The sequence below is a fragment of the Geotrypetes seraphini genome, chromosome 3 (assembly GCF_902459505.1).
Source record: "Geotrypetes seraphini chromosome 3, aGeoSer1.1, whole genome shotgun sequence".
Taxonomy (NCBI): Eukaryota; Metazoa; Chordata; class Amphibia; order Gymnophiona; family Dermophiidae; genus Geotrypetes; species Geotrypetes seraphini.
This window is the reverse complement of record NC_047086.1, coordinates 142,399,429-142,424,992: the sequence shown is the minus strand read 5'-3', so window position 1 is coordinate 142,424,992 and position 25,564 is coordinate 142,399,429. Positions and strand designations below refer to the sequence as shown.

Below are 25,564 nucleotides of genomic sequence, written 5' to 3'. Positions count from 1 at the left end.
TACCCCCCTGCTGCTGTGCAGCCATCCTTCCCTCCCATCTGAACCACCGACCGCAAGCGAGTCCTACATACCAGTACCTCTCTCCAAATCGGCTGTTCGGATAGAAGTGAAGGATGGGTGCGCGACGGCAGGGGGCGTTGTCATTCTGCTGCACGAGGGATGGGAGGGAGGGAAGGATAGAAGCTGGGCAAGGGTTCTGCTGCACGAGGGATGGGAGGGAGGGAAGGATGGAAGCTGGGAAAGGGTTCTGCATAAGGGGATGGAGGGATAGAAAGATGCTGCAGAGGGAAGGCACAAGGGGATGGGTGAGAGAAGGGAAAGAGGAAGAATTGGAGTGAAGGAGAGGAAGAGAGAAATGATCATGTACATACCCCAAAAATAAGACCTACTGTATTTTTGGACCCAAAATTAATATGACACTGTCTTAGTTTCAGAGAAACATGGTAATATTAATTCACAATTAATGAAAAGTAGAATTTCAAATTTTGTCATATTGCACAACAGGCTTTTAGACAATACCCACAAGCTGTGACATCAGAGCATCAAAACAAAAAATACAACCCACTGTACTATAAGCACTCGGAATCTAAGCCATACATATCAATAGAAACACATCCGTTCGCTTACTTTTTGAATGTCAAATCACTAAAAGTCATTTTAAACCATAAAATAAAATGACCACAAATATTACCAATAATGTTTAAACAATCAAAGAATGTTTTTATAAATATCAAACATGCAGGATTAAATAAGTAACTGGAGCAACAGTTGAATAAAGTTCTATGATCTCAAACTCGAAGTATTTCCATAATTTTAGCCACTAGTGTATCTTTTCATTCCTCTGTGATAAGTAATTAAGAATATAGACAGGTTGTTTTCATATTGGAGGTGTCTTGTCCTATAGCTGTTTGCCTTTTTGGAGGGTTTGCAGTTCAGATGAAATTGATTTCTGTTGGATGTTGTTAGGCACTGTAACTCCCAATTGTGTACCTGTTAATTTTTGACCGTATCTTTACTTAGGTACAGTAGAAAAGTAGAATCTCAGTTATCCAGCACCCACGGGGATTGGTGGATACCGGATAACTGTTTTTCTGGTTAATTGAGAGTGTGTTAGAAACCTTGTCTATCCCCCCCGCCCTGAAGCATCAGTGTGGCAGTAGTACTGAGCTGCAAAGCCATCTTCCCTTCCTAAAGCCCCAAAGTGGCAGAAGCCTGCAGCAGTCTGGAGCTGAGCGCTCGCTCCCTCCTTTTCTCCCTTCCTTACCTGAGTACAGCCGGTCAACAGGAGGCAGCTTCAAAACAGGCTGCTCACGGCCAGTCCCGGTAGGGCCTTTTCTCTGACGCATTACTTCCAACGCATCAGAAGAAAGGCCTTGTCAGGACTGACTGCAAGTAGCCTGTTTTGAGGCTGCCCCTGATGACCGGTTGCACTCAGGTAAGGAAGGGAGAGACTTTGTGACTGTACCACTGCCTGCTTCTGCCACTTTGGGACTGGAGGGAGGAATGAGGGCTTTGCAGCTTAGGACTACTACTGTGCTGGTGCTTCAGGGAGAGAGGGGGGTTTGTAGCTGCTTGGGGGCTGGAGGGAGGGAGAATTTGCAGTTCAAGACACTGCCACTGGTGCTTCGGAGTACTTTTTTTTTTTTTGCTGGTTGTGTGAGTCCCGGTTGACTGAGACCCGGTTAAACAAGATTCTACTGTACACTTCTCTCTCCGTATTCGCTGTGATAGGGGATTAACAGAACCGCAAATACAGAAAAAACGTAAATAACTTTTTCATATGTTCGCTGTTTTCTATTAAAAACCATCATGAATATGGTGAAACCGTGAATAACATGGTGCGAGACCTGGCCTGTTCCTGAAGGAGAGGCAAAACATGGTGAAGAAAGTGCTGGGAATCGGCAATTTTCTCTGTAAATGCTTGGAATCAGCGATTTCTCTATGCAAGCTGATGTAATTTGGGGGGAGGAGCCAGCAAGTTAAAAACTGTGAATAATCGAAACTGTGAATGCTGAAACCTTGAATACGGAGGGAGAAGTGTATTTTTGATTTGATTTTATTTCTTCATGGTAGTGAGAAGCCTAATAGTAACAGAGTTGCTAAGTTACTCAGTTTCAGGACGGAGACTTTATGAACAGTTCTGTTCTTATTGGTGCATCCCAAAGCATTTATCATTGAAATCAGTACTGCAGATCCCATAATGCATCAAGATGTCTGGTAGAAATCCAGGCCTAAAGTCTCCTTTGGAAGCTCAGTGGTAAGATCACAAACTTTAACTTCCTTGGTTTCCTGAGTGGTATAATTTTTATTGCATTGTCTCTCTGCCCTGAGAGTAGAGACTGACAGAAAGAAATATGATCTATTTTAATTAAGTGAAAGAAGATAACCAATGGACTGGCCAATTGGTTATCTTCTGTTTCTGCCACTCAGGGAAGATAATCATATAAATTCCCAACACTCTTACCAGATTCTCAACTTTCTTACTTGGGACAGATACAGGGCAGTGGTAGTACACTTAAAACATATGGGATCAGCTTCTACTGTTATCAATAGCTAAGATAGCCTATCGGTATGTGTTCATGAATGCTTTCACATTACCTTCTTGATAAGGTTTAGTCTGAATACCTTGGTTCATACAATAAACATTTTAATCTCATCCAATGAACAACTTTTTTGTGAATCCTTCTCCCCCACCTATCCCAATCAACTACAGTAATAGACCTGAGGCATCTGGACTCTTATGGTGACTCAGCGTACTTAAAGGAATCCTTAACCCTACCCAACCTACACCACCCACCTCTCACTTCCTAATGAACCTGAAGAAGAGGTGGTTAAAATAACCTACTTAGATATTATAAGTCAAGTATCCGTGCAAGCAGTCCTTTGTTCTAGTGGCTTAAAACTCACTCAAGACTCTCCTAACTAATTAACAAATCTCTTAGTAACACATAATAGGTAATAATCATAACAACTTGATCAGCTTTAAGACCTTGTGCAATAATAAATAGGGAATACCTAATATAAACCAATTGTTCCTCCCGCACCCCTAATTCCTTGAGTCAATGGTAATTAGCAAGGAGATCCTTTTTAATGAGGGATATGCAAAGGATTTAGAGCTAGAGTCAAAAATAATACCCCCAATCTCTCCTCATAAGATCCCCAAATCATTGTGATTATCCTAACCCTGCAGATGCAACAAACACATTTAGAACCGAACTTTGGGCCCTGGGGGACAAAGTTCTGAATATATGGTTTCCAGATTTGCTAAAAAAATGTGTGTTTGTACTTAGGGGATATAGCTCTAGCTTCTAAAAACATAAAGAGCATGAAAGGTTGCCCTCCCGTGCCAATGAAAGGTTGCCCTCCCGTGCCAAAATGACAGAGAGGTGTTAGCAATTCATGTTTGCAAAATATATTTCTGATCCACATTAATTGCTTTACGGATCAGGTCCCTACTTCCTCTCTTGTAAGTTGGGAAAGAAAAGTACGGGAGGGGACAGAATTGTATAAAGAAGGGTTCAAATAGGAAAACACCTCCCTCCAATAAACTTGGATGAGGGGGCACAAACAAAACGTGTGCCCTAAGGTATTGCACCCGTGCTTACATTTTAATACAAATATCAGTACTAGTGAGCCCACGGTGAAAGGCTTGAACTTGTGAAATATATGCTTGTTCTGTACTAATTTTTATGCATGCTCTTAAAAAATTGTTATACCAGCCTTGCTTAAGTGGAAAAGGTGAACAAAGTACCATAATATGTATTTCTAGTTTTCTAACTAGGGTTTCATTGGTTTATTTTAGATTCTAAGGCCCCCCCCCACCAACAGGACAAAATGTCTGAAGGAGAGGGAAAAACAGCCCCCAGTACGGGCTCAGACCCTAAAGTGGAGTCCTTGTCATTGTCAACTGTAACTTCTATGTCACCACCAGTGACTACATCAACAGCAGCGCCATCTCAGGAGGAGGAAGAGGAGGAAAGTGAAGATGAATCTGAAATTTTGGAGGAGTCTCCCTGTGGACGCTGGCAGAAGAGACGTGAAGAGGTCTGTTATCAAAAAATATAGGGTGGTTTAATCTGAGATGACATTGAATGGTAGGCTTTTTTTTTTTCTTCTGTAGGGATACTTGGCTAAGGAGAATTAAATATCCCAGATGAAAAACCATTATGTATGCCAGCTGTTCCCAACCTTTTCTATACTCCACACCCCTAGAAAATGTTTGATTAATGTTTGCACCCCCTACAAAAGTAATACCATAACCATCTACTTTCACTGCTCAAGGCACACTGGAAGATAACTGAGTATTGACTTGTGGCTTGTCACTAAGGGACACAAGCCACTCTGTTGCACCCCTTGAAATTCCACCTTGTACCCCAGGTTGGGAACACCTGACATAAGCACTTTGGGGTTGTGGGTCATTCCATGTCAAGTGGTCCAGTATTGAAAATCATCATCACTCGATCTTCTCCAAATTGAATAAAATTTTTTGTGAATGTTCCCTATAGCCTCAAATGAAACCAGACAAAATTTCTCAGCTGGATCTCTATTGGTTTGAGTCCTAGAGGCTGTTGAATGTAGGTCACTCTTGTATGTACTGTGCTCTATTTAACAAAAAATGGCAATTTTGTCCAGCCACTACAGCCCAACAAAGCCTCCAAGAGAATTGAAATTTTGCAGATTAATACAACCTCTAGCATTACTTTCATATACAAAGTTTGGAATGTAACAGTAGTTTACTTCCCCTTTTCAGCCAGCAAAATAGGCAAAACATTTTATAAAATAAATTTCCAGTGCAATAGGTGAGACATTCTAGACCAGGGGTGTTAATCTCTCCTCGAGGGCCGCAATCTAGTTGAGTTTTTCAGGATTTCCATAATGAATATGCATGAGATCTATTGGCATACAATGAATGCAGTGCATGCAAATAGATCTTATCCATATTCATTGGGGAACTCCTGAAAATCTGACTGTATTGCAGCCCTTGAGGAGGGACTTTGACACCCCTGTTCTAGACCATAGGGTTATTTCCCTTTACCCACATGGAATGCAGAGGAGTGCACTGATTCTGCAGTTGGACCTGAGCAGTGCGTTCGATCTGGTGGACCATGACCTACTGTTGAGCTGCTTGGATGCAATTGGGATTAGAAGCAAAGTAAAAAAATTGGTTCAATGGGGTTTTGAAATACAGAACGTATGAAGTGTTTACTGAAGATCAATATTCATTTCCATAGAGGAATACATGTGGAGTCCCGCAGGGCTCTCCTTTATCCCCAACATTGTTTATGTTGAAACAATTTTTATTGATAAAATCTGCAAAACAGCAGAAACAGACAGATGATATCAAAGTCAAGAATAGAACACTGGAGCAACATCCACAACATAAGAACAGTCATCAATATTTTTTTTTATAGATACATAACATAGAAACATAGAAGATGACGGCAGAAAAGGGCTACAGCCCATCAAGTCTGCCCACTCTGCTTACCCACCCCCTGTCTATGCCCTAATGATCCAATTTCCTTATCTTGACCCTCGTAGGGATCCCACATGGGTATCCCATTTATTCTTAAAGTATATAGTATAAAGTATATTATTTATTCATAATACATGTTATCCCAGGACAAGCAGGCAGCATATTCTCTACATGTGGGTGACGTCATCCACGGAGCCCCGTCGTGGACAGCTTTTCAAGCAAACTTGATTGAAGATCTCAAAGTTTTCTAGTGCTGCACCACGCATGTGTGTGCCTTCCCGCTCCACTAGAGGGCGTGTCCCCTCCTCGTGGTCTTCAGTTCTTAGTTTTCCGCGGAGCCTTCTCTGCGTTTTTAAGTGCCTTTCTTGCACCACGGCTTCTTTATTTTCACTTCGGGAGTCGCTGTGCGGTATTTTATACTTTTTTCTCCACTTGTTTTTTTTCTTTTCGTTTTTGGTGACCGGGGGATCCCGGTTCGCCTTGGCCGCCTAGCCTCGCGTAGCCGCGGCCTTTCTTTTACCTTATGTCCCGGCCTCTTACCAGGTTTAAGAAGTGCACGCAGTGTGGTCGGGTAATTTCCATCACAGACCCGCACCGCTGTTGTATCCTGTGCATGGGTGCTGACCACCCGACTGACTCTTGCCCTCGTTGTGCTACCTTTCAGCCTCAGGCTCTTTGGCGCGTCGAGCCAGAATTGTGGAGCTCTTCGCCATGGAGGCTGACCTCACTTCGGCCCCGGTCTCGACCTCGGCCTTGGTCTCGACGTCGGCCTCGAAGACCTCGGTCCCCGGCAAGTCTCCCTCGACCTCGAAGGCCTTGGCAACCCCGACCTCGAAGGCCTCGGCTTTGGGTAAGTCTCCTCTTCCTCCTTCAGGTTCAGTTCAGTTACAGAAGAAGCCACCCTCTGAGTCTCTGGCTATCCAGGCGGTGAGTGTAGTCCCGCTGGCCTCGACGAGACCACCTTCTAAGATCTCTAAGCGTGCCTCCACCTTGCGGGAATACTCTTCCTCGAGGTTGCCCTCGGTGGAGTGCACTGCGGCACCTTTCGGGTCCAACTTGGTCTCAGTGCCCATGTTTGAGGATATGCTGAAGGCGATCATCTCACAGCTCTCCTCGGCTTTGGCCCAACTTGCCCCGACCTCGACCTCGCTTGTTGCGGACCAGCCTGAGCGTCGCCCCGAAGTTTCTAGAGGCAAGGTGTGTCGGTCTCGGCGCATGTCCTCGACTGATTCCTCTCCTCTTCCTTCAAGGCATGCTTCTCCCGCTGCCCGACCTCGGTCGCGGCACCGGTCGAAGCGTCTGTCTTCTTCGTCCCGGAGGTCTACGAAGAAGCCCAGGGATTCTTCTCCGAGGCGGGGTAGGTCACCAGGCCCTCGCATTACAGGGTCCCTCAAGCCCTTGGACCTTTGTCCGACCCGAGTCTCCGGCAGTCTCCCATGCAGTCTCAGGTTCCGCACCGTGAGGCCCTGGTGTCGGGGGGGTTCTGCTTCTTTTTCCTGACGCTTGTCTTCGTCCCGGGGCTCTCTGGGGCGGCTTCATCGGTCCTCGGCGCCCCGGACCCCGGAGTCCTCTCCTCCGGGGACCTCTAAACGCAAGCTGTCATCGACTCTCCCCCATTCTCTTAGCGGGGTGTCCTCGGGGTCTATGCTTGTCGACACTGATGTGCCGGCGCAGTACTCTAGGGAGGCTTCCCCCTCCTTTTCTGCTGCCTTGCAGTCTCTCTCGGCCTCCCCCCATTGAAGGGCAGTCTGAGAGCCAACCTTCTTCCTTCACCAGATTTGTGCAGGACATGGGGAAGGCGTTGCATTTGGACCTCCAGTCTGATTCCAGGTACACCAAGGAATATCTGGAGGAGATGGAACTTCCCCATCCTCCTAAGGAGTCCTTGCGGCTTCCCCTGAATCCGGTGTTGCAACAGACTTTTTTTCAAAACTTGGAGACTCCTTATGCTATCCCGGCCATTCCATCTAAAATGGAATGGTCAGACGGTCCCCTGTAAGGTGTTTGAGAAGGCTCAGCTGTCCCACCAGTCTTTGGTGGTGGAGTCTTCCCTCAAGAAGTCTCACCCTTCCAAGGTCTACGTGGCGGTCCCACCGGGCTGGGAAGGCCGGACAATGGATAAGTTTGGCAGACGCCTGTACCAAAATTCCATGATGGCTAACAGGGTCTTGAACTATAACTTTACTTCACAATGTGCAGCGGCCTCAAAAAAAGCGAACAGAATGTTGGGCATTATCAAAAAAGGTATCACTACCAGAACAAAAGAAGTTATCCTGCCACTGTATAGAGCAATGGTGCGCCCACATCTGGAATACTGCGTCCAATACTGGTCGCCATACCTCAAGAAGGACATGGCAATACTCGAGAGGGTCCAGAGGAGGGCAACGAGGATGATAAAGGGTATGGAGAACCTTTCCCGAACGGTTGGACAGGCTGGGGCTCTTTACCCTGGAGAAGCGGAGACTGAGAGGGGACATGATAGAAACTTATAAAATCATGAAAGGCATAGAGAAGGTGGAGAGGGACAGATTCTTTAGACTAGCAGGGACAACTAAAACAAGAGGTCATTCAGAAAAACTGAGAGGAGACAGATTCATAACGAATGCAAGGAGGTTCTTCTTCACTCAGAGGGTGGTGGACACCTGGAACGCGCTTCCCGGAGAGGTGATAGGACAGAGTACAATTCTGGGGTTCAAAAAGGGACTGGATGACTTCCTGGAAGCGATGGGGATAATAGGGTACAGATAGAGGTTTACCTTACAGGACATTGAGCGAATAGGGTATGGATATTTTAGGTTAGGTAGGGAACACTTTCAGGTCATGGACCTGGGGGGCTGCCGCGGGAGCGGACTGCTGGCACGATGGACCCCTGGTCTGACCCGGCAGAGGCAATGCTTATGTTCTTATGTACTATTTGAAGCAGTGCATTAAGTCTCTGCCGTCTTTCCAGGATGATTTACCGGTCCATCGCCGTGCCGAGTTTCGCTGGCTTGTGGATACTCTTTTGCAGATCCGGCTTTATATGTTTCAGGCCTCATATGATGCCTTTGAACTTTCTTCCAGGGTTTCAGCCTTTGCGGTGGCCATGCGTCGCCTAGCGTGGCTCCACATCGTAGATATGGACCCGAACCTGCAGGACCGGTTGGCGAATCTTCCGTGCTTGGGTAACAAGCTGTTCGATGATTCCATCGAGGCTGCCACCAAACGCCTCTCTGAACATGAGTGCTCCTTTGCCTCCTTGGTCCGGGCCAAGGCGAAGCCCGCTTTGCCCAAGTCTTATAGGTTGCCTCCCCAACGCTATCCGTTTTCTAGGCCTCCGCCTCGGCGCCAACAGCAGCAAAGGGCTCCTCCTAAGCCTCAGACATCTGCAGCGGCCAAACCGGCGCCGTCCTTTATATTGTCCCGGTGGGAGTGGGCTGGCCTCCTCTGCCCTCGGCCCTTCTTCTCTTCCTATCGGGGGCTGTCTCCGCGCCTTCTCTCACCGCTGGGCGCTGATCACTATGGGCGCTTGGGTCCTCTCCGTAGTCGGCGAGGGGTATTCCCTGAATTTCCGGACCTTGCCACCGGACAGGCCCCCAGGAGAGTCTCTTTCCAACAGGACACAGCTCCCCCTGCTTCTCCGGGAGGCTCAAGCCCTCCTTCGCCTTCGGGCAGTGGAGGAGGTCCCCCTTTGTCAGGGGGGCTCTGGGTTTTACTCCCGATATTTTCTGGTTCCCAAAAAGACCGGGGACCTCCGTCCTATCCTGGATCTTCAGAAGATGAACAAGTTCCTGGTCAGGGAGAGGTTCCGTATGCTCTCTCTTTCCACTTTGTATCCTTTGATGGACGAAGGGGACTGGTTGTGTTCCCTCGACCTGAAGGAGACCTACACTCATGTTCCGATCCACCCGGCCTCCAGAAAGTTCCTTCGTTTTCAGGTGGGAGACCTTCATCTGCAATATTGGGTCCTCCCGTTCGGGCTCGCTTTGACCCCATGGATCTTCTCAAAGTGCCTCGTGATGGTGGCGGCAACCTTGCAGTCACGAGGACTTCAGGTTTTCCCGTACCTCGACGCCTGGCTTATCAAAGCCCCATCGAGGGAGGGGGTTATTTTAGTGACCCGTCAGACTATTATCTTCCTTCAGTGTCTGGGCTTTGAGATCAACTTCCCAAAGTCCCAGCTGTGCCCATCGCAGTCCCTGCAGTCATTGGGGCCGTGCTGGACACGGTTCGCCTCCGTTCATTTCTGCCTCGGCGGGCCGCCCTCATTCGGCTCAGTCGGCTGGTCTCCCTGAGGGCTTCGGTCTCGGCCAACACAATGTTCAATAAACAGTCTCTGGTTGAGAAACCAAAAAGAGTCCAAACTTAAACAAAACTCTCTTCCTCAGAGGTAAGTTCTCATTTACATCATAGTCCAGGTGGAATTCATTACCAAAAGAAAGGAAAAGCTTTTCCACCAAAACAAAGCTACAAGTCAGTGCAAAAATACTGGCTTCTTCAGCGACTGAAGGCTGGAAAGACTGTGTGCACCGTGTGGTCTTGAATCGCCAGAAATTAGGCCCGCTATCCCACCACGTAACACGGGGCTAACCCCACTGTCTTAGCATACCATAGTACACTTGATTCAAAAAGGAAAACACAGTTAAGCTTTCAAAAATGGAAAAACAAACTTCAAAATAAAAGTCCTTGCTTAATTCAGCATAGTGAAAATCCACTCTTTAACATGAGTTAGAATTATTCAGTCTGAGAAAAAGTTAATCAAAAACAAACTTGCCATCAACTTCAGCAACATTCAAATGCTTGCTTTTATGAGGCAAACCTCCATAGGAGTATTCTCAGGAGTCAGCCCAACACTAGCTTCAGGGCTTGTTTCCAACTCTATGTCACATGGTTCCTCATTCAGACTGGAAGGTGATTCTTCTCCAGCTTCTACAAACTCCATGGCCTCAGGAGCTTGACTGCTATCAGGAGCTCTCAGCCCTGAGCCTTGTGACCTTCCCCCTTGCTGTTCCTCTCTCCTCTGATTTTCTAGGAGTCTAGTCTTCAGAGAGAGCAGCTTGCAGCCCCGCCCCCAACCCTCGGGTGGAAAGGATTTCCGGTGATTCACCTTGTGACCCAGAGGGGGATGGGAACCTAGCACTGCCGCTCTCTTACTCCCTCCACAGGCCCTAGAAGGAAATTTGGTCTGAGAGGCAGAAAATGGGGAATAAGACAGATTATGGGCAGTGTCTGGATTTGCACTGGGACATGTACTAGGGACACTCCTAGCAGGCATAGTCTGCTTATCACAGTATAGAGTATTTAGCTGCAATAGTAAGCCTAGTATTACATGTGTATACGCATAAGACATAGTAACATGGTAGATGACGGCTAACCCTACCCACTCTTTAAATTACTGACTTAATTTAAATCGTCCTTCTTCTTAGCTATGATTGATTCGGCATAAACATGTGCATATATAAGTAGGATGATCAATGAACCAGTTCATAAGTTGGTTGATGGATTATGGCATAATCATGCTGGTATTAATAACTCTGTATTCTAACACCACCACAGAGCTCCGTGTAGTTCAATATTGAGCCCATGCATTGTAACATCTCACAGAAGTTCTGTGCAACTCTGTATGAAGCCCACGTATTGTAACACCTAACAACTCCTTATTATAACATCTCTACAGAAGCTAATGTATTGTGACACCTTTATAGAAGCTCATGTATTGTAGCGTCCTTGCAGAGGCTCATGTAGACCACTCTGAATGGACTTCCCAGTCATTAATAGTGGTATAGAAGCTCTCAATAAACAAACAATAGTCAAAACGATAACTTTGGTGATCACTTCAGCTTTAAGGATGTTGGAATTGCAGGCATTGTCATGCAGAGATCTCTTCCTCAGAATTTCAGATTCAGGCGTAGTTTTGCGTACGGTACCATCTTTCTTATCGAAAGTAGTCTTCAGTTTTCATCTCAATCAGTGCTGTAATTATTGGATGTGCGCAGAGTGTTAATGCAGTATTTGGACGTTATGCATGAATTTAGATTGTTGGATCATCACTTTGTACTGGTGGGAGCTGACTGTAAAATCTGACCAGCCTCAAAAACGACCATCTCAAGATAGATCCATATGGCCATTTTTTTCAGCCTATATTAGAAGTGGAAACCATTCACCTATATCCATAAAGGTACACTCATATAGAAGTGTAGCTTCTTCATAGGTGGAATCTTTATCGGTGTCTCCAGAAGAAATTTCATATCACAAATGAAGTGTCAAGAAAATTGTGGAATAACTTGTAATTTTCATGGCTCCATATCATTCTCTTTTTGGTTGGGCTGAGAACTTTTCAGTGGCCCCTCATACTTGTTACAGAGCAGAGCAGAACAAAACTTCCTTGTCGGGGAGGATCTCTGTACTCCTCCTTATTTCTCCTCTTATAGTGGTTGACTGCTTTGGTACAAGCTGAGGAGATACAGGTACAGGCCACTGAGGAAGGAAATGTAGATGCCTTCTGCACAGCTCTCGGTTGGGGGAGAATAATCCACTGGTCAAGACTGTTCTTCAACGAGAGAGATTATCGTGTTAAGAACCTAATCTTACCATCTTTTTTGAGATGCGGTGACCAAAATTGCACACAGCATTTGAGGTGCAGCTGTACCATAGAGTGATAAAAAGGCATAACATTTTCATTTTTGTTTCCTTTCCTGATAATTTCTAACATTCTATTTACTTTCTTAGCTGCCCCTGCACAGTGAGCTGAGGGTTTCAACGTATCCTGTTGAAACAATGACACCTAGGTCCTTTTCCTGGGCGGTGACTCCTAACATGGAACCTGTATCACATTGCTATAGTTTGGGTTCCTCTTTCCCAAATGCTACGCTTTTCACTTGCTCACATTAAATGTTATTTACCATTTTAATGCCCAGTCTCCAGTATCACAATGTCCTCTTACAATTTTTTGCTATCTTTTTTTGTGATTTAACAATTCTGAACAACTTTGTGCCATCAGCTAATTTAATTATGTCACAAGTTATTCCTTTCTCTAGATCATTGATAAATATGCACCTGACTAAAATTCTGTAGAGTCCTTATGTTTGTATTTTGTTTCAGGTGAACCAACGCAATGTTCCTGGTATTGACAGTGCCTATTTGGCAATGGACACAGAAGAGGGTGTTGAGGTGGTGTGGAATGAGGTCCAGTTTTCAGAACGGAAGAATTTTAAGCTTCAGGAGGTAACTTAGAATGGACCTGGCAAGAGGGAGGGAAGTGACTTGAATGATTTGCTAACACTTTTGACTTGCTGTTCCACAGGAGAAAGTGAAAGCTGTATTTGATAACCTCATCCAGCTGGAGCATCTTAATATTGTCAAGTTCCACAAGTACTGGGCTGATGTAAAAGAAAATAAAGCCAGGGTAAGACACCTTTATTTAGTCTTCCACCCTCTGCTTTCTTATCTTCCTTGTACTTTCCAGTTTGTTATCTGTGCTTCCCAGTATGTTCAGTGTAATTATTGCAGTCTGTAGTTAGAGGTAACATTGTTAAGGTGATTGAAGCAGCAAAATTAATTTTTATCTCCTTTCTTGAAGAAGTCTACACACACTGAATCAGAATGTAAAAGCTCCCTGCAGAGATCAGGTGCAGAGTGGGTTCAAGAGGAGAGCAGTTAGAATGAAGGGAATGATTAAGAAGGGGATCACAAACAGATATGAAAAGGTTATCATGCCGTTGTACCAGGCCATGGTACGCCCCCATCTGGAATACTGCATCCAACACTGGTCGCCCTACGTGAAAAAGGACATAGTATTACTCAAAAGGGTCCAGAGAAGAGCAGCAAAAAAGGACTGGGGGAGTTGCCGTACAACAAAGGCTAGAGAACCTGGGCCTCTTCTCCCTTGAGAAGGAAAGATTGAGAGGGGACATGATCGAAACATTCAAGATATTGAAGGGAATTGACTTAGTAGAGAGAAAGATTGTTCACGCTCTCCAAGGTGAAGAGAATGAAAGGGCACTCACTAAAGTTAGAAGGGAAAAGATTCTGTACAAACATAAGGAAGTTCTTCTTCACCCAGAGTGGTAGAAATCTGGAACGCTTGTCTAGAGGCTGTTATAGGAGAAAGCACCCTTCAGGGATTCAAGACAAGGTTGGATAAGTTCCTACTGGAACAGAACATACACAAGTAAGGCTAGATTCAAATAGGACACTGGTCTTTTTGACCTAAGGGCTGCCATATGAGCAGACTGCTGGGCACGATGGACCACTGGTCTGACCCAGCAGCGGCAAATCTTATGTTCTTATAGTGATACGGTAACGTTTTCTTTGAAAATGTGAAATTAAAAAGTATAAATTGAGAGGAATAATGGAGACATGTTATATTAGAAGCAGCTTATACTTCTAATTAATGTTTACTCCTCTTTTCTCATCTGTCTTATTTGTTTTCACTTATAATTGGAAATAAAATTTCAAAACGTGGCATAAGAAAGTTACAGAAATTGAATAGGAAATCCAAAATCCATTCTAAATTTTATCCATAACAAAAGGAAAAAACATGACCAAAGTTTATGCAAGATACAATTAAGGAAAAACTACTTAGTCACATGATGTGAGCTGCAGCTTGTCTTTAAGCATGTAACTCTGGGAAGTTTCAACTTGAACTTTCATTCTCTTTAGAGACTATAAACTGAGTCTGGATTTAAAACACAAGAAATTCTGCTATGTTCAACACATTGAATTTAAAATAATTTATATGTCGGGAACATATAAATTTCACTGAAAATTAAACTGAAATTGTGACTATATTTCAGTCTAAGTTAAGAGCAAGAGAAGCAAACAAGGTGGTCTTATAGGTTATCACTCTAATGATGACTTGAGGAATTTAGTCAAATTTGTCATTTCCAGTTCCTTATCTTTTTGGTCTGCAGTCCTACTCATAGCTCCTCTAACTCCTATGAGGTATTGAGCTCTCGCTACTGGTGGCATTGATTCAGATGGTATACCTTGGTATTTGAAATAGAGAATGACACGGGGACAAATTTTTCCCTGTCCCCATGGGAAGTCATTTTCCTGTTCCAACCCTGAAAACTCCGTCCTCATCTGCACAAGCCTCAAACATTTTAAAATCATAAGTGTTCCAAGGCTTGTGCAGTTAAGGCAGAGCTTACAGGAATGGGACAGGGACAGCGATAAAACTCATGGGGACAGGAAGGGGAAATTGAGTTCCTGTGGGGACAAATTTGTCCCCGTGTCATTCTCTAATTTGAAACGAGTATCGTTTGTATATATTCCTAGAAGAAACCTAAGGTCTGAATTATTGATGGAGTTAGTGGTTGAAGATACTAAACATGTGACAACAGAATGATCTGCTTTAAAATGTGGAATAAGCTGCCAGGTAACATGTGGTTATATAAGAGCTATGACTAGTCTTGTAAGGTACTAAAAACCATTTATTTCTGCAGGTGTTTGCTCCTCAATGTCAATAAATTAACACAATGTATGTATGTGCTGAAATAAAATAAGAGAAGAAATGATATGTAGCAAATTTGGTTGCATTCCTCCCTTTTTGAATTTGATATTTTAAGTTTTGGTGTTTGATTTTATGTATGTCTCTTTTTAATGTAACTCGCTTAGCTTTTTTTTCCTTCAAAATTTTTATTACTTTTATCAATAATAGCAAGAGAATAAGTACAACGATGTTCAGCAGTAGAACAGGCAATAGAAAGCCGTTCGCGTTGGTTCTTCATGAAAGCTTTAAACAATATGAACAAAAATCAGAAAATTCTCCCCCTCCCTCAAATGCAAAGGAACACTATGGGCTCTGAGACAACCCATTCCAAACAGGGGACCAAATTTCCTTCTACCATCTCCATAATCTAGGTGAACCTTATTTAGCATCCAAATATTCCAGTTTTAATAATATTGACGTTCGTTTTTCCATAATGTGAGAGTAGGAGTTTCAGGTTGTCTCCAGTGCAAAATAATACATTTCCTAGCTAATAAAGAAGCCTTGTGAAACAATACATTCTCCCTCTAGACAAGCCCAAGGACTGTACTTGAGAAACAGCAGGACATCTGCCCTGAAAGGGTTATGTTTACACAACACTGTGTGCAAAAAAAAATGACCAATAAAGGTTTGTATCCTCTCACAGGACCAAACCATATGGAGCAGACCATCAGGAGCATAGTTAGACTTAGGACACTGAGCATGAGGAGCAAAACCAGAGAGATGAGCATGATAAGGTGATATATAGAGGGGTCAGTCCATGTCTACTATACAAGTGGTCCCCACCTTACCATCTTCAATTTTAATGAAATTTAGCATGTAGGTACCCTAACTTATGGCACTAATCCATGCAAAGTTTCAACCCCTAAAACATGAAATTCATGTAGTATGAGGTGCCTAAGTAGAGGCCTTAAAATTTTTGTGCCTGTTGTACGAAACAAATGGGCAACTTAAAGGGCCTCCTGTACACGTATTGCTAACATCAGACTGAAATTTAGTCTACTGGTGCAACTTTTTGTACTTAATAAGCTTTTAGAGTTTTCAAAGTTTTTAGGTTAAGCGTTCTTCTGATGCCTCAATGCCAAAGTTGCCCAAAAACTCAATTGGCTAATTTTTGGCTTCATCTTTTGGGTGCCATTGATTTGTAACAAATGCAAGTGGTGACTTCTTGCTTGGTACACCTGCTCAACTATTGATTACTATTCATCTATGAAAATTTAAAGGCTTGCTTTAATTTATTTGCAAAGATTTTGCAAGTCAAACAGAGCACCCAAAATATTAACAAATTTTACCCATATTTGAAGCCTTGTATCAGATGGTGGATGGGGAGTCCTGAAGCCAATGATTCAGGATGCACTTCTTTCCCACAATATATAACCCTTGCGGAGTAGACTATCGCCTGCAGAGAGCCTTCCCAGATGTCCCTGAGCCAAAAAAAAAAAATCCCTTCAACCTGTGAGGGGAGGGTATAGCCCACCAAGGTCTGCAAATAGCAACGGACCTCCAGCCAGAAGTTAGCAATAGCAGCACACAACCAAAGACCATGTGCCAAGGAGTTATCCACCCGGTGACATTTCAGATAAGTAGGGGTAGGGGCACACCCAAAATGAAAAGCCTGTTTCTGGGAGATATAACCCCTATGAAGGAGTCAAAATTGACATTCCTGGAGCTTAGCACTCTGCACCACCCTGGGGATCTGCTGCACCAGAGGAGCCAAGGATGCCACCCAAAGGCGGCAGCCCAAATCTTGAGCCCACAAGGATAGGAGCTGGGAATATTCCTTCCTCAGCTGCACAGCCACTAGCCAGCAATGGTATTGGAAGACTGAGAGCCAGTCCCAATGAGCATCAAAAAAGAAGTCCTGTAAAGTGATGATAAAGTTCTGAGTCAAGGACTCTTTAGACAAAGAAGCTACATAATGGACAAGTTATCGATGTGCGAAATGATCCATAACACTTGGGGACCAGGACGCCTTGAGAGCCGGGAAAGGAGAAAGACCACCATCCGCCAGAAGGAAATGCCCCAAAGTACAGAGCCCCTTCCTCTCCCATCGTTTAAAAACATTGTCCTGTCCAGGTAGCAGAACCAAGCTAGAAGACGGGTGGCCCCAAAATTGTGAAAGACACCGCCAAGCCCTACAAAGTGGTTCAACCAAACAGCTGCGGGCCCCAAGGCCCAACTGCGCCTTCCCATCCCAATGCAAAAGATAAGGCAGAGCCCAAGGGAAGAAATAATCTGTTTCCAACGCTACATCAGTATACTGAGAACCAGCGAAAAGCCAATCTCTTAAATGGTGAAGCAGGCAGGCCAAATTATAGAGATGAACAGATAGAAGCCCCAAACCTCCCGTAGTCCAGGAGCCCTGAAGAAAAGTAGTATTCATCTTGCCTTTCTTGTCCCTCCAACAAAAGGATAATATAAATCGCTGGAGACATATCAGATCCTTTTTCAGAAGAAACAGAGGAAGTATTTGCAACAAATACAATCACTTAGGAAAGACGATCAGCCTGAATAGATGAACGCAACCCATCAATGAAAGAGGAAGCTTCATCCAGCGGCGCAGGAGCACTCTGATCTCAAGACGCAAACGATCTACATTCAAACTGTACAAAGCCTTGATGTCCACAGTCAACTGAATACCAAGGCAGCGAAAAGAACGATCAGCCCAACATAAAGGAAATCCGGGTCCCCACCCCAACCGCAGAGAGTCTGAAAAAGCGAGAAACCTCCGACTTTTGATAGTTCAAACAGAAACCCGAGAAATAACAGTTAAAATTTTAAAGCAGATACAGGCAAACTTGAAAATTATTCTTGCCTCCACCGGCAGCCAATGTAATTTTCTGTAATAAGGGCTGACATCTGGTGGTTTTTTTCAGGCCAAAGATAAGGTGAACTGCTGAATTCTGAATTATACTCAATCTTTTGATGATTCTCTTAAGATCCAAGATATATTATATTGCAGTAGTCAAGGATACTTTATATTAAAGTTTGGACCAGCAATCTAAAAGATACTGCATCAAAGTATTTTTTTAATAGTGCGAAGCTTCCACAATACAAAGAAACATTTTTTTAACCAGTGAATCAATATCATCATGTTAGAAAGAATCTGAAGCTTATCAGTGACAGTGTTGCAGAGCAATTAAAGTTCATACCTGGTCAAAATTTGTGCATAACTTGTCAAAAAGAGATAAACACTAGAATGATTGCTCAAGCTTCATTATCTGATCCATCATCTGATGAAGAACCAATTGCAAAAATTGAAAAAGTTAATACTAGCTTGGTGGCACTTGGGGAGTCTCCTTTAAAGCTGAAGAAAGTGAGTAATCTACTCCAGATGTTATGTAAAACATAAAATTGCTCAAACACAAACCTCACTGAGTCGTCATATTGCTTCTGTGGGTTGTTTTGAACCTGATGAAGTTTTGCAAAGACCTTGCAGTAATTGCAGTCATCAATGTCAAACTTGTTCAGATTATGCTGAACTTTTACTTTGCTTAAAAAAACCCAACTAAACTTGACTTCAAGTCGTGCAAAAAAATTACAAATCCATACACTATCTCCAAAGAGCTAGTCTATTGAAAAAAGGTTTTTCTGAATTTCAATAAGAAAGGTTAACGAGCAAGATAGCTTTAAATAGAAAGTGGCATACTTGCCATGCCAAGTAAAAAGAAAGTCAAAAATTGTATTCTCCACAGGTGTAATGAGTGTCCTGGTAAAGGTGCACTTGAAGCCTACCTTTTCAATTAATAGAAGGATATTGATCCTGAAGAAATTATTGAATTGAAGCAGTGGATCCAAATAGATCATGCAACTCTAGATATTAGATGTGAAACAAATGGCAGTCGAAGATTTTATAGCTGTGCTTGCTGAAAAGATTACAGATTTTTCAATACATCATTACATTTCGAAACATCAAGCACATTAATTGAAAACAGTCAAAATTTAAATCCTGTTCTAATGGATTTTGCTTAAAATTATTCCTTTGTTGTTCAAGATGCTGTTCGGGGTTTCCATTGGGAAAGTAGCCAAGCCACTTTGCACCCTTTTGTTGTCTATTTCCACCTTAACAGTGAAATTCAATGCACGAGTATTTGTATCATAATTGACAGCTTAAGGCATGATAAGTAGCAGTGCACTTTTTACTTTTATTTTATTTTTTTTTTTAAGTTGATTCTTCACATAAAAAGCTTACTTTATAAGAACATAAGAACATAAGCAATGCCTCTGCTGGGTCAGACCAGAGGTCCATCGTGCCCAGCAGTCCGCACACGCGGCGGCCCAACAGGTCCAGGACCTGTGCAGAATCCTCTATCTATACCCTTCTTTCCCTTTTCCAGCAGGAAATTGTCCAATCCTTTCTTAAACCCCTGTACTGTACTCTGCCCTATTACGCCCTCTGGAAGCGCATTCCAGGTGTCTACCACTCGTTGGGTAAAGAAGAACTTCCTAGCATTCGTTTTAAATCTGTCCCCTTTCAACTTTTCCAAGTGTCCTCTTGTTCTTTTATTTTTCGAAAGTTTGAAGAATCTGTCCTTCTCTACTCTCTCTATGCCCTTCATGATCTTATAAGTCTCTATCATATCCCCTCTAAGTCTCCTCTTCTCCAGGGAAAAGAGACCCAGTTTCTCCAATCTCTCAGCGTATGAGAGGTTTTCCATCCCTTTTATCAAGCGTGTCGCTCTCCTCTGAACCTTCTCGAGTAACGCCATATCCTTCCTAAGGTACGGAGACCAATATTGGACGCAGTATTCCAGATGCGGGCGCACCATCGCCCGATACAATGGCAGGATAACTTCTTTTGTCCTTGTTGTAATACCCTTCTTGATTATGCCTAGCATTCTATTTGCTTTCTTAGCGGCTGTTGCGCACTGTGCCGTCGGCTTCATTGTCATGTCCACCATTACCCCCAAGTCCCTTTCTTGGTTACTCTCATTCAATAATATCCCTCCCATCGTATAGTTGTACCTCGGGTTTCTGTTTCCAACATGCAATACTTTACATTTCTCAACGTTGAACTTCATCTGCCATCTCGCTGCCCATTCCCCCAATTTGTTCAAGTCCCTTTGCAATTCTTCACATTCCTCTTTAGTCCCAGCTCCACTAAATAGTTTTGTATCGTCCGCAAATTTTATTATCTCACACTTCGTGCCTGTTTCTAGATCATTTATGAATTTATTAAATAGCAGCGGCCCGAGCACTGAGCCCTGCGGAACACCACTCGTGACCCTCATCCAGTCCGAGTAGTGGCCTTTCACCCCTACCCTCTGTTTCCTACCCGCCAACCAGTTTCTGATCCATCTATGTACGTCTCCGTCCACTCCATGGTTCTTCAGTTTCCGGAGTAGACGTTCGTGAGGCACCTTGTCAAAGGCTTTTTGGAAATCAAGGTATATGATGTCTATGGGGTCTCCTCTGTCCATCCGTTTGTTAATTCCTTCGAAGAAGTGCAATAAGTTCGTTAGGCACGATCTCCCCCTGCAGAAACCATGTTGAGTTGTTTTCAAAAGTTCGTTTCTTTCCAGATGTTCATCGATGTGTTCTTTAATCAGTGCTTCCGCCAGTTTCCCCGGAACTGAGGTCAAACTCACTGGTCTGTAGTTTCCCGGGTCACCTCTTGATCCCTTTTTAAAGATGGGCGTGACATTGGCTATCTTCCAATCCTCCGGGATCATGCCTGTTTTCAAGGATAGGTTGCAAATTTGCTGCAGTAGTTTCGCTATCTCCTCCTTTAATTCCTTCAGAACCCTGGGATGGATTCCGTCCGGACCCGGGGATTTGTCAGTTTTAAGTTTTTCTATCTGCCTGTGTACATCATTAAGGCTCACTTCCATGGATGTTAATTTTTCTGCTTGATTTCCATTGAAGATTTGTTCAGGTTCCGGTATGTTGGTTGTGTCTTCGTTTGTAAATACAGACGAGAAGAACATGTTGAGTCTTTCTGCGACTTCTTTCTCCTCCTTCACCGCTCCCTTCCTGTCTCCTTCGTCCAGCGGTCCCACCTCCTCCCTAGCTGGCTGTTTCCCTTTAACATATCTGAAGAACGGTTTGAAATTTCGTGCCTCCCTGGCTAGCCTCTCTTCATACTCTCTTTTGGCTTTTCGAACCACATGGTGACATTCTTTTTGATACTTCCTGTGCTCCTTATGGTTCCCTTCAGTTTTGTCCTTTTTCCATTTCCTGAATGAATTTTTCTTATTGCCTATCGCTTCCTTCACTATTTTAGTCATCCATACTGGGTCTTTTGTTCGACCTTTTTTGCACCCCTTTCTGAATCTGGGGATGTGCAGATTTTGTGCCTCGCTCACCGTGTCTTTGAAAAAAGACCAGGCATGTTCTACTGTTTGCCATTTTTTGGAAGTGTTCCTAAGTTTCTTCTTTACCATTTCCCTCATTGCTTCATAGTTTCCTTTCCTGAAGTTGAAAGATGTCGCTATGGTTCTCTTTCCGTTTGGTATGCCTACTTCAACCTTGAACTTGATCATATTATGATCACTGTTTCCCAACGGTCCCACTACTTCCACTTCCTTTGCAGGTCCCCTTAGTCCATTTAGGATTAAATTCAGAGTGGCATTTCCTCTCGTCGGTTCTCTAACAAGCTGCTCCATGAAGCAATCTTGTATAGCCTCCAGGAATTCTGTCTCCCTAGTGCATCTTGAGCTTCCAAGACTCCAGTCTATCCCAGGATAGTTGAAGTCTCCCATAACAACTGTGTAACCGCTTTTGCATTTTCGCTTCATCTCGGCATCCATTTCTTTATCGCTATCTCCGGTTTGCCCGGGTGGACGATAGTATAGGCCCATCTTTATTTCATGCCCTTTCCTACCCGGTATTTTAACCCATAGCAATTCCAGTTTGTTGATCATCTCCGCTGTGTCCATTCTTGTCGATTGTATGCTTTCTTTTACGTATAGGGCTATTCCTCCTCCTTTCTGATCTGACCTATCCCAGCGATAGAGCTTGTACCCCGGCAGTGCTGTATCCCATTTGTTTTCCTCATTCTACCACGTTTCAGAGATTCCAATGATGTCTATGTCCTCTGCATTGGCCATGGCTTCTAGTTCCCCCATTTTGTTACTTAAACTCCTTGCATTAGTATATATGCAGTTTAGATCCTGGCATTTTGTCGTCTTCATTTCTTTTCCCTGTGCTTCGGTCTTTGGTGTCTTCTCTTTTGCTACAATCTTTCTAACCTCCTCTTCTGGGTTAGTTGACTCCTGTAATTTGTCTCTTGTTTCTTCCCTGCCTTTTTTCCCCTCAGTATCTTCTGCCAATGTTAAGTACATAAGATATGTCAACGATGGCTCGGCTTCACAATACAAATACTTTTAAAACTGCAAGTTAAACAAGCAAAACCCAAAAACAACTTTTGTAAATAAAGCTAGATGACTTTCTAATTTGCAGGTGGACAAATTTCTTATTGAATGTACTTTCTTTTAATATAGTGTATTTTGACTTTGATCAGCATTTTTATAATGTAGAAAGGGAGAATTGATGTACTATGTATACAGGTTGTTTGGCTTTGGATTATGATTCTCTTTCCTTTGCAGGTTATATTTATCACAGAATATATGTCTTCAGGAAGCTTGAAACAGTTCCTAAAGAAGACTAAAAAGAATCACAAAACTATGAATGAGAAGGTACGTTACTACTTAACAGTAGTGTATGCTTTCATGTATTGATGACTCTTAATGACTGTTTTTCCATATTTAGGTATTATTCTTGCAGCTAAGAGCAGGGCTTCCCAAACCTTGTCTGGGGTGTTGAAGAACAACTTCTACCCTTGTCCAGAGGGTGAGATGTGGCATGGTTTAGTGGGAGCAGTGCAGATCAAATAGCAGGGTGTGAGAGACCTTTTCATGGACAGTGTAAAAGTGTGTCTTATAAGAAAACATAATAAAAAAATCCATGTAAGGATAATTAACAAAGGATCAGGATATTATATAGAGAGAGGAAAAAGTGAATTATAATATACAGTATAATTGTGTAATTTGTTGGTTAAGCAGGATATAAAGAAAGATTAAGTGCACTGACATTTTAAGAAGGTGAGGTGAAAATCCTGAGTTCTTGCTCTTTGTTTTCAGGCTTGTAACTAAAGGATACTTTCTCGTGTTTTCAGTGGTTCTTTGTTTAAACTACTATGTTCAAGTTTATTATTTATTTTCAAGTTTATTTAAATTTGATTGATCGCCTAATTATAAATTCTAGGCGATGCACAATTCTAAAAACAGTTTAACAATATACAGGGGAATAAAAGTTCATATAGCAAATATATGACTTTCAAGACAGACAGGACCAGTATAGAAATACAATAATTGGAGGCAAATGAGACAATCGAGGAAAATTACAAAAGGACGTGTTTTTTGTTTTTACAAAAGGAGGTTTTTTGGGGTGGGGTTTTTTTGTTTGTTTGTTTGTTTTTGTTTTTATGATGTCTAGTAGTCAAAAGCATCTTTAAAAAGAAAACATTTCAACTGATTCTTAACTCGTCAATATTTATTTCTTCCCTTAAGTAGATTGGCAAGGAATTCCACAATTGGGGGGTCACGACTGAAAAAATGTATTGTCTTCGTGTATTAATAGTTAAGTGATGGAATGATTAGCAAATGTTGGTCATTAGACCAAAGTATTCTAGATGGGATTGGTAACAAGAGCCTCGAGGCTTCTGGTCTGTCTTGTTATAATGAAGATATATGATCTTGCATTCAATTACTTGGTAGATAAAGGATGTCTGTATCTTAATCTCTTATATGTGCTTTAATAATTATTGAATATGGGAAATATGAATGTATATATGTCTTGGATCCAAGAGAGAATGGAAGATGATTGTATGTGTGATATTCAACTAAAAAATTTATAGATATTTTAGGAGGTTTAAACTTGGAACATCCAGATGAGCTGGATTTTCCAAGCATATGGGGTTTGACCTTAGCTGACCTTGGCCAGCTCTCTGTTATTGCCATGGAGATTCTTGGTCCTTGAGGCTTGATTTCAGACACTGGACATTCCAAGAGGCTCAAGAAGGAAGAGAGGGAACAAACCCACACATACAATCAAGGTGAGGTAGAGCGGAGACAGCACACACAAAAGAGACAGCAAGGCAAGCAACATAAGGAAGCAGCAGGCAAGGGACACAAGCACACACAAGGGAAGCAAGAAATGGAAGCCCAAGGAAGTCAGAAGGTGAGCTTTCCGGTCTTCTGTATCGGCTGCAATATGTATGACTACCTCCCTTCGGGGATCCAGGCATACATTTGCAATCGATGCATGGAGATGAATAGCTTGAAATGTCAGGTAAGACTATTGGAAGGAACAGTGATGGAACTCGAAGACAGAATCCGAGCACAGGAGAAGATTCTAGTGGAGTACAGCCCAAACGACGAGGTCAAGGAACTAGAAATGTTCATAGAGGAAGCTCATCAGCACCACGTAGAGACCCCAGGGCTGGAAAACTGTACTCAGGAAACCCATGTGAGGAGAGAAGACACCCATGCAAACACAGAAGAAACCGAAGACGAGGTAGGAGACAACCGCACACCAGGAGGAATAGTGAGAGCACAGGAAGACATCGCCCCACCCAAAGAACAGGAAACAATTTCAAGAGTATCATTGGAGGAAGAAGACTGGCCCTACTCCAAGGACGTGGACCTACGCCCCCCAAGGAACTCCCGAATAAAGAAGATGGGGATCATCGTAGGCGACTCCATTATACGACATGTGGACAGCCACACCGCAGGAGGAAGAGAGGACAGAGTCGTCACCTGTCTGCCTGGAGCAAGAGTGAAGGATGTGACCAACAGGATCTCCAGGATCATAGATGGCGCAGGGGGAGAGGACACCGCTGTGCTTATCCACGTGGGAACAAATGATGTGAGCGGGCGGAAGTATGACAGGGAAGAGCTGAAGGGCCAGCTCCGCTCACTCGGAAGACAACTGAAGATCAGGGAGGTGAAGGTGGCCTTCTCTGAGATCCTCCCAGTACCAAGAGCGGATGGAAAGAGACAAGGGGAATTGCAAGTAATCAACGCCTGGATGAGACGATGGTGCGAAGAAGAAGGCTTTGACTTCGTGCGCAACTGGACGGCGTTCTGGGGAAAAAGCAAGTACTACAGAAGGGACGGACTACACCTCAACAAGGAAGGAGCAAAAGTTTTGGCAGGCAACATGAAGAAGGCAATCGAGAAGGCTTTAAACTGAAAGATAGGGGAAAGCCGACAGTCGACCACCGGTCGATGGTACGGATTGCAGGATGCCCCGACGAAGAAGCCAAGGACTACTACTCCTACACAAGAGAAGACGACCTCACAGCCAATAAGGGAGAAAAAGCAGGAAGGGACAACTCAGACACAGGAGGGGACGACCACACAGCAAACAATGGTGATAACACAGGAGCAGTAAAGGATACCGTAATTGAAACTATAGGGACGGCCAAGAGTAGAAGGTCCAAAAAGGTAACACGAAGGGAACTTAGATGTATGTATACGAATGCTAGAAGTCTAGGTAACAAAATGGGGGAACTAGAGACAATAGCAAGACAAGACATATTGGATATCATTGGCATAACAGAAACATGGTGGAATGAAGAAAACAAATGGGACACAGTACTACAGGGTAGAGGTCTGCAC

At 43.5% G+C, this 25,564-nt stretch overlaps 1 protein-coding gene across 2 annotated transcripts in view; it reads left to right on the top strand.

Annotated features, from left to right (window-relative positions):
- Nucleotides 1–25,564, top strand: part of NRBP1 (nuclear receptor binding protein 1) — a 214,483-nt gene that overhangs the window by 4,817 nt on the left and 184,102 nt on the right. For both annotated transcript variants that reach the window (XM_033937868.1, XM_033937869.1), the window contains exons 2-5: nucleotides 3,803–4,044; nucleotides 12,554–12,676; nucleotides 12,756–12,857; nucleotides 22,490–22,579. In XM_033937868.1, coding sequence (XP_033793759.1) covers nucleotides 3,835–4,044; nucleotides 12,554–12,676; nucleotides 12,756–12,857; nucleotides 22,490–22,579 — 525 coding nt within the window. In that variant the 5' untranslated portion in view covers nucleotides 3,803–3,834. The remainder of the gene's footprint in view (nucleotides 1–3,802; nucleotides 4,045–12,553; nucleotides 12,677–12,755; nucleotides 12,858–22,489; nucleotides 22,580–25,564) is intronic.